This window comes from Salvelinus sp. IW2-2015, unplaced genomic scaffold (assembly GCF_002910315.2).
Source record: "Salvelinus sp. IW2-2015 unplaced genomic scaffold, ASM291031v2 Un_scaffold6014, whole genome shotgun sequence".
NCBI lineage: Eukaryota > Metazoa > Chordata > Actinopteri > Salmoniformes > Salmonidae > Salvelinus > Salvelinus sp. IW2-2015.
In genome coordinates this window covers 5,952-14,731 of record NW_019947279.1, presented here as the reverse complement: position 1 = coordinate 14,731, position 8,780 = coordinate 5,952, and the positions used below count along the sequence as shown (strand labels likewise).

The following is an 8,780-nucleotide window of genomic DNA, read 5'->3' as shown; positions in this document are numbered from 1 at the left end:
GTCCCTCCATCCCTCCTTCTCCACATTGTTCCATCCCTCCATCCCTTCCCCCCTCAGGTACCTGCAACATGTCACCACACAAAGTTGTTCAGGACATGCAGTGAAATAAACTCTTAAGAATCAAACAAAGAGACATATTTTAAATAGATAGCTTATACTTTGATATCAGAGAATTAGTTCCATATTACTATCATATTAAGTATCAATAGCATATGGCTATTAGTCTTACCTGGGGCTGTGCCTGGCTTCAATTGAGAATAGACCGAATCTGCCTCAGGTGGGGTTAATGTTTCTGTAAGGGGTGAGGATAAAACATCAGAAAAATATAACAGTTATATAAAGAATATTATACAGCTAGTCAAGATGGGGTCAGATGTGTGAGGTTATGATAGGGGGAATATTGATGGAGGGATGTCCTGTCTTACCTTTCTTCTTCTTGGCTTTGGCCTTCTGTTTAAGGTCAACCTCAGCATAGGTCACATCAACAGGTCCAGTTGCTGCTGAAAATGAACATTTCCAGTCAACAAATGAAGGAAGTAGCTTATTGAATATTCTGCATCTTTTTTGAAACTCCAAAATCGCACATTTAGATTTCACTGACTGCCAACCTGTAGAATGGTTCTCACCTGTGGTCTTCCCTGTCTTGACCTCAGAATAGACTGGATTTTCTGTTGGATCAGCTGGCATTTCAGAGGATGTGGAGAGAATTTGTACGTTTCTATCAAATTTGATGAGTAAAAAACACTGCTACGTTTTGTATTAATTTATGTGACAGTTGAGTATTACTTTTCTTCTTCTTGTCCAACCTTTTGAGTTGAATCTGTGTGTAAGTCACATCACTTGATCCAGTAGTAGCAGCATCAGCATCTGAAATATACAGGTAATACACTAATATCTCTACTTAGTGTTAGTATGTTAGTAATATTAAACATGTGAAGAACAACTGCAACAACAACTCAATACTGTATTCATGCTTAACTTAACAAAGTGTACAGTACCACTGTCATTACTGTCTGAGGGAGTGATTGTATCATAGATGTTAGCGCCACCTGTTGGTCAAAAAAAGAGAGATAGATTAATTGGATTGTTTTCCCTCAGCTTGCCTAGGGACATAGAGTACGGTAACATGTTGTATACAGAGTGGATGGTGAAAAGTCAGTGTGTGAGGTTACAGAGAGGGTAGAGTGGTCTGGAATAAGAGACTGACCATGCTGCAGATGTGTATACTCAGCACCAGGAGCCTGGCCCTGGGTAGATCCTTGGTCCTGTTGGGGGTCAAGGTTGGTCCTCTGGGGCTGGGGGGGCCTACAGGGAGAGAGATAGACATGAAACACACAGATGAGATTTTACTGTGTGAAAAGGAACGTAGTTGAAAGACATGTGTACTCGTGATATTATTCTGTTTCAACATGAACCTGTAATGAGAAATGCATATTATAATACTGTTTTAAACTTTTGTAATTAGACATTTTTCTCCTAAACATGAACCAAAAAGTTAAATGAGAAATTATAAAAGTCTCACCTATGGCGTTTTTATATCGACACAGCAGTACCAGGAGAATGGCCAGTAGAACACCAGCAATAACCAGGCCCACAACCACTCCTACTAGGACTGATGTAGAGGGTCCAGGAGTTACACCTGGAGAGAGAACAGCAAATCACTATCAGGTTCTGAGGTAGTTGTAGAAAATAAATAAAGTAGTGGACAATGCAAAACATTACTACACATTTCTACACAGACACGTACACACACACAACATCATTCACAGTGATAGTGACAAGATCACTGATAATTGATTATGTGGGTCTGGACTGGATCTCTCCCTGACACCAGTAGAGACCCTGGTCCGACTCAGCAGCTCTACTGATGGTGAAGGTGGCTCCTGTTGTAGTGTGTCTGCTAGACAAGGTCACTACTTTCTTAGTGTTGTCTTTGTACCATGTATACCTCCAGCCACTGTCAGATCCCACTGAACATGTCAGAGTTACTGTCTCTCCAGTGTCTGCAGTGTTTGGATTCACGGTCAGCGTAGTTTCAGGCAGAGCTAAGGAAACACAGACTAGAATGTAAAATCTGGATACATGCTTGATTAATATAAAATTATTTATCTGTTGAAGTTAAGTTTTGATTAAAGTTTATTTTAAATAGGGGTATGTTGACTCCATTCAGTTAGAATTAAGTGTTTACAGTARGGTATTTACATTAACCCTCCTTGGCTCAGAATTCAGAAAGTCCAGATAGTGATTGAAGATYAATAATGAACTCACCAGTGACGTTGATGTGGAGAGATAAAATGAGATATGAATTTTGGGGCGGTCTTGTCCTTGTACCCTCGCACTGGTTCTGACCAGCCTGGTCAGAGAGAGAGATGGTGGTGGTATTACTGGTCTGACCTGAAATCTGTTCTTTATTTATTAACCAGTGGTAAGTAAAGCCTGTGAATTCTGATATGTCACAATGCAGCTTCTATCAGATACAGAGGTACCAAACTCTGGAATTCTTATCTTCACATTGTCAAAACCTCATCATCCCTCAATAACTTCAAGCGAAGACCAGGGGTGTCACGCCCTGACCTTAGAGTCCCTTTTTATGTCTCTATTTTGGTTTGGTCAGGGTGTGAGTTGGGGTGGGTATTCTATGTTCTATTATTTGTATTTCTATGTTTTGGCCGGGTAGGGTTCTCAATCAGGGACAGCTGTCTATCGTTGTCTCTGATTSAGAACCATACTTAGGTAGCCRTTTTTCCCACCTGTCTTTMTGSGAAGTTAACMTTGTTTGTGGCACATAGCRCTTAAGCTTCACGGTTGTTTTGTAWTGTWTATTGTTTTTGTCGGCGTCATTTCTAATCAAAAGGAATATGTAAGCTCACCACGCTGTGCTTTGGTCTCCTCCTTTTGACGGCCGTGACAGGGGGTCAGCCTGATGAACCAAACTACCCAATAATCCCCTTCATGTAGCCTAACTCTCACTCACACACACAAACACATGTACCCACATATAATCAAATATGTTTGTTTTTTACTGAATATATTATCTACACTTATAATTAATATGCTTTGTTTAACTGATTGAACAAAGTTTTTTTTAAACTTATAATTGTGGTGTGGTTTTCATATCAGCTATTTTGGGCTTCTAACCTCAATAAATAAAAGATGGATAGATAGATAGTGTAGGCCTCCCCTCAAACCGTTGCTAAGTTGTCAGGTGGCAAGCCTAGACAACTAACCTTAGTTGTATTTACCTTGTAGTGTGTAGAGTTTGAGACGCTGTGTGAAGAAACAAGGTAAACATCTGGGGTTTCTTATCGCCCCCTTCAGGACAGACCTGTAACTACTCCACATTCTTGTCGAACACAATATAGAAACTAAGATGTGATTGGTCACATAGCAACAACATAACCCCTCAGTCTCCTGAGTCTGTCCCCTTATTCCTTTATCTCTCTATGTCATCATATTAGTTTATATTATATGCTTCTCAGGCTCATGCTACAACCTGATTAAAAGCTGTAGTGACCAACACCTCCATTTCTCTGCAGTCGGTAAACACATTGTAACCAAACAACGTCATCATCAGTTGCCACATTTATTGTGCATATATGACATACTTCATATTCTATGAATGAAACATTTTCTTGTCCAATAAAGGAAATAGTTAGCTGACAATATTCAAAATCCAGAGAAATACATTAATCATCATCATCGCAGAGTTGCACATAACTCCATTCTAAGCCTCTGGCAAGTCTTCCGGACCCCTACAGTTCCTGTGGCTGTGACACGAATGGGGCTTTGACAGAATTAGAAAGGTACAGATGCTTAAAGAGAAACAGAAAAAATTGCATCTGTTGTCATGTTCATCTCTACACAACTTCCTGTTACTGTAAAAGTAAATGGACACATCAGATCTGTGGTCTTTTTGTGGGAGGAAGAGATAACTATAGTATGTATCAGAGAAAGAAACTTAATGGATAAACATAGTTGTACAAAAAGTGAAGTCAATATTGCATTTATCATACCTGGTCATGTTGACATGTTCAGTACAGTCTTTAATGTCACTAAGAGAYGTGTCAAAGGTTTGACGTCATGGCATGTTTATCATTTGGTTTATGTTGTAGCTATTTGGAGGTCAACTGCATGTAGATGTTCTTGAGTTACAGTCTGTCAACTGTTCAAAGTAGTAACCCAGGAAAGTAGTGATCACAGAGGTAGATCGAATGTAAAAGAGATAAATTAATAAGTGAACTACAGAAAATGTATGCTGCAAGAACAATGTCATTCTTCTCTCTGAAAAGGACATACATCCCTGCACAACTTTTCATGTGTACTCATCAGCCCAACAAGGTTTTCGCAGGTTTTTGCATATGACTACAACCATTTCTCTATTTGACTCTCTCTGATCAGCGAAGACGAAGAGAGCAAACCATGACCCCTCAACTATGACAAACAGGTGACCTAATGTGAAGTTCCTCAGCCTTTTAATTTCATACACTGTGCACTGGAAAAAGTCAAACTTAACCAATTGCTTAATTAGCATTATTATGCAAGTTGAGTGGACTTAAAAATGACGAGAATTTGAGCCAATCTGTTAGAGTCTTAAATCAACAAACTCTGCTTGAAGTCAGTTGTATTTGAACAAGCTTGTTGAGRAAAATACAAAATGATTCTTTGCTCAAAACSACACCAATCATCATCATTATCATTATTCCAGCATGATCTCTTCACAGGTTGATTTTCAGAATGGTTTGTTTCAATACCTGTGTATTTGCATGTYCAATGACTGGTTGAGTAATCTTATGCTACACAAACATAGATAACATACATTTTTCAAAACTAATCCTATCTGTTACTAGTTGGACTTATTTCACACATTACTGTTATGGCTGTTCCAGTTTATATGATTTAGGTAGTCTCAATAATCAATCTTCTCTACCCCAACAGTCATTCTGAATGCAGGTTGCATGTGACTGAAATGTTAAATTGTTTCTTTGACTGGATTCCAATAGAAATGACACATCCCTTTGCAAGCCGGCATAATTTGACTAAACCAGGAGTTTCAGACCAGTGTGTTAGGGTGTAACTTGGCCCTCAGCGGCTTTATGATATATGTAATGTGTTGTCATAATGAGTTTAATTATAAAGATAACATCCACTTAGACATTCACTAGGTGAAGGCTACAGTACTGAAAACCATTCAATACAACAATCATGCCTCTGTCGCTAACAAGTACAGTTGTGAGTGTTAATTACAATTCACTCTAAAAGCAAGGCACTCAACGTATGCAAAAAGGTAGAAACATTTTTTATTCTGTGAATGGAATATTTTTGGGAATTTATTGAATTCCATCTGGTTATTGGGACAGACATGAATGCCATTTTGGACATGCGGACAAATCAAATAAGAACAACTACAGTCCACATGTAACAAAGACTCTCCATCATATACTCTCTGATTACAACCTCATCAATGCCTGGCGAGCACATAATCCTGGTGCAAAAGAGTACACTTTCTATTCACAGGCATAAATCAACCTCACTAATCAATGTCACACTATTATCTCCAACTATTTTCTTTAATCTATAAACTAGAAATTTGACATAGGAGCTTGTAACACCTATAACTGCCTATGACACATTTCAGAATCTCCTAATTGTAACTAGGCCCTCAAAGAAAGACATAAGGCCTGATGATACACTATATATATGATAATTAATAAAGGGAGAAGAGTACAATCATCAAATTGTAAGCAAATTGTGTAGATCGTGATGAAATTAAACAGTAACATCTAGGCCTATCTACAGAATGTACACGTGTAAGATGCAGAGGATGCAGAGGGTTTTATATCTATGCAAGGCCCAGCCTATGACCACATCCTGTTCAGCTCACAGTACTTTCTGGTAGGGACAAGGGGGGCCTTCTGGGCGTCCAAATGCGATCTTGTCATACAGAGTCTGCGGCTACATGTGACAGATAATCAAGAAGAAACTGTTTCAGCATCAAGAAAGGTATAGACTATTCTCAAAGTAGACTACATAGTCTTCCATTCAATCACAGACATTTTACCATTATGACCATTTATATCTTACCTTGTTCAATCTTGGGATAACCAGATCATCGACAGTTTCCTAGATGGATATTGAGTTTACATGACTGTTTGATCTTGTCTGGAATCAAAATACAGCCCATTACAATACAATACATACAGCTTTTAACACATTCAGATACATAATAACGGCAATTCATACTTACATCTCTACTTCTTGTGTTGTCCATAACATCAGCATATATTGTGTTGTCAGTTAGATCTTCTGTGTTTTATAAGAACAAATATCAACCAATCAGAAACATTTTATACAGGATATCAACAAACATACCCAGGAATTAATAAACAACACTCATAACAGGTTTCACTCTTTTACAATTTTTTTGTAAATCCCCCCTTCTAGAACCAACAGAAATGTCACCTTAAGTATAGTGGAGGCCCCTAAGCTGTACATACCTGTGTTACTTCGTCCCCTGCAGTAGCACATTGCCACAGCCACAGTGAGGATCAGCACCACAGCGCCTCCCACTGATACTCCGATGTAGATGGTATACCACGGCAGTCCTGTCACATATTCTACAACACACATGATTAGACTATACAATATGATAAAGACTAAATGGCTCTATAGCATCTACAGCACATCCAATGTAATCACATTGCGTTCAACATTATCGTATAAGCACAGTGAAAAGTGTATAGAAGGGATTATTATGATATCTAGGTACCTGGGGTGGTTGTGTCATTTCTACATTTTACTGTTGCAGAGGCAGTTTTCCAACTGACCAGGTTGGAGGCGTTYCACTTTACACTGATGTTTCTCTCTGCTGGTGAGAGAGAGAAGTAAATCTGCTGGGCGTCCCCGTASATCTCATTGTCTCTCTCCCAGGTGTAGGTAATGTTGGGGTAGCAGGACACGTTGCACACCAGCCGTACCGTACAGGAGCGGTTGGCCAATAGCTTGATGTCTGRCTGGATCGCCACCTTGGATATAGGCTCTGACCAACCAGGAGAGAGATAAAGACTCATAATCAGTCTTCTAAATGAACCCTACCATAGCCATACCACCAGGAGAAAGACGACTTGAAAATGTGATGATATTTAACAACGCATGGTGATTAAGGTCAGTATGAAACCACAAAACCTGTGTTGTAGTTTAAAGATCATCAGCCATGGTTATGGATATAAATAAGAATGATATTTAAAATAGGATGCAAAAAAGATGAAAACAGCCTACCGTGGACCTTCAGAGTGATGGTCTTACTGTTGATCTGACGTTTGTCCCCTTCACCTGTAAGTAGAAAATCCCCTGAGTCTTGCAGTGTCAGTTCTCTGACTGTTAAACTGAAGTTTTTGGTGTTCATCTTAAGTCTCCCCTCAAACTGGATGCAGGGATGGATGAAACTCAAACTGGATGCAGGGATGCAGTTGAATAAACGGCTTCTGAGTTGAATTCTACAATATCCTTTTCCATAAACTTCCACACCAAGGATTGGAAATGTCTCCTCTCTTAGCATGCCAGCAGCTCCACGGAGTCCCCCACTCTCTTGTTGATGATCAGAGGAACACCCACATCTGAAACACACGAATACATACGTTATAAAGGTGAAAAATGAATAAATAAATTCTGACATCAGTCAATGGTTGCACACTATATTACAATGATCTTATTACTGTATAATTATTCATGTAAGTACGATGTAGCAAGTGTTGTAATTACTCATTGTTACACTCTAATACTTGTTACAGTGTGACTGTAATACTTGTGACAGTGTGCCTACATGAGTAACTACACAATAATACACTACAACGCAAAGTCCTACCTAATCAATAATAGATAATAATGGATTGGATTTATATAGCGCATTTCCAGGTTGAATTTATGCTGTACGTGGAACTTAGCATATTTTCACTTTATATCTTTATGTATCTGAGTGTGTGGGTCCTTTTTTACTTCATCAAAGTCCACTCCTCCCCCACATTCAGTAGAACAGGATGAGATGACAGGAAAAGAGAAGTGGGGGTGGATCTGATAACCCCTCCTCAGCTCACAAGTACAAATACCACTGTGTTTACTGTGTAATTATTCACCAGAAATACATCATATCGAACCGCCAGACGTTGGCCCAAGTGACCCCGGATTGCGTCCACGTCTTTGCTTCACTGTCCTCTTCATCGCAGCCCTGACGCCTTGTAGTGCCCGCTGTGTGATCTTTTTCCTCCTTGGCTTCCACAAACGCCCTCCTTTCGCCTCCTCCTCTCACCCTTCTCTCTTCTCTGCCCTGCCTGCTGCTTCTGGGCCCAGCCACTCCACCCACCTAGCAATCATATGACCCACTGAAGAGATAAGTCTTCAGTAAAGACTTAAAGGTTGAGACAGAGTCTGCGTCTCTCACATGGGTAGGCAGACCATTCCATAAAAATGGAGATCTATAGGAGAAAGCCCTGCCTCCAGCTGTTTTGCTTAGAAATTCTAGGGCAATTAGGAATGTTACGTAGATGGAAAAAAGCTGTCCTTGAAACAGTCTTGATATGATCGTCAAAAGAGAGATCAGGGTCCAGGAGTAACGCCGAGGTCCTTCACAGTTTGATTTGAGACGACTTTACAACCATCAAGATTAATTGTCAGATTTAACAGAAGATCGCTTTGTTTCTTGGGACCTTAGAACAAGCATCTCTCTGTTTTGTCCGAGTTTTAAAAGTAGAACGTTTTCAGCCATCCACTTTCCTTATGTCTGAAAG

At 39.6% G+C, this 8,780-nt stretch overlaps 1 protein-coding gene and 2 long non-coding RNA genes across 3 annotated transcripts in view; all 3 read right to left on the bottom strand.

Annotated features, from left to right (window-relative positions):
* Positions 1 to 214: 214 nt before the first annotated feature.
* LOC112078646 (uncharacterized) lies at positions 215 to 879 on the bottom strand. The gene is made up of 4 exons (XR_002895745.2): positions 807 to 879; positions 627 to 680; positions 426 to 500; positions 215 to 292 (listed from the first exon to the last, which is right to left on the bottom strand). It is a non-coding gene; the product is annotated as an uncharacterized lncRNA (long non-coding RNA).
* Positions 880 to 992: 113 nt separating this feature from the next.
* On the bottom strand, positions 993 to 1,688 carry LOC139026840 (uncharacterized). The gene is made up of 3 exons (XR_011478782.1): positions 1,523 to 1,688; positions 1,208 to 1,305; positions 993 to 1,049 (listed from the first exon to the last, which is right to left on the bottom strand). It is a non-coding gene; the product is annotated as an uncharacterized lncRNA (long non-coding RNA).
* A 3,916-nt stretch (positions 1,689 to 5,604) lies between these two features.
* Positions 5,605 to 8,780, bottom strand: part of LOC112078645 (SLAM family member 8-like) — a 9,040-nt gene continuing 5,864 nt past the window's right edge. Inside the window, exons 2-8 of the mRNA XM_070442107.1 lie at positions 7,558 to 7,613; positions 7,276 to 7,420; positions 6,767 to 7,036; positions 6,495 to 6,614; positions 6,245 to 6,303; positions 6,082 to 6,159; positions 5,605 to 5,952 (exon numbers count right to left, since the gene is read on the bottom strand). Coding sequence (XP_070298208.1) covers positions 6,121 to 6,159; positions 6,245 to 6,303; positions 6,495 to 6,614; positions 6,767 to 7,036; positions 7,276 to 7,420; positions 7,558 to 7,613 — 689 coding nt within the window. The 3' untranslated portion in view covers positions 5,605 to 5,952; positions 6,082 to 6,120. The remainder of the gene's footprint in view (positions 5,953 to 6,081; positions 6,160 to 6,244; positions 6,304 to 6,494; positions 6,615 to 6,766; positions 7,037 to 7,275; positions 7,421 to 7,557; positions 7,614 to 8,780) is intronic.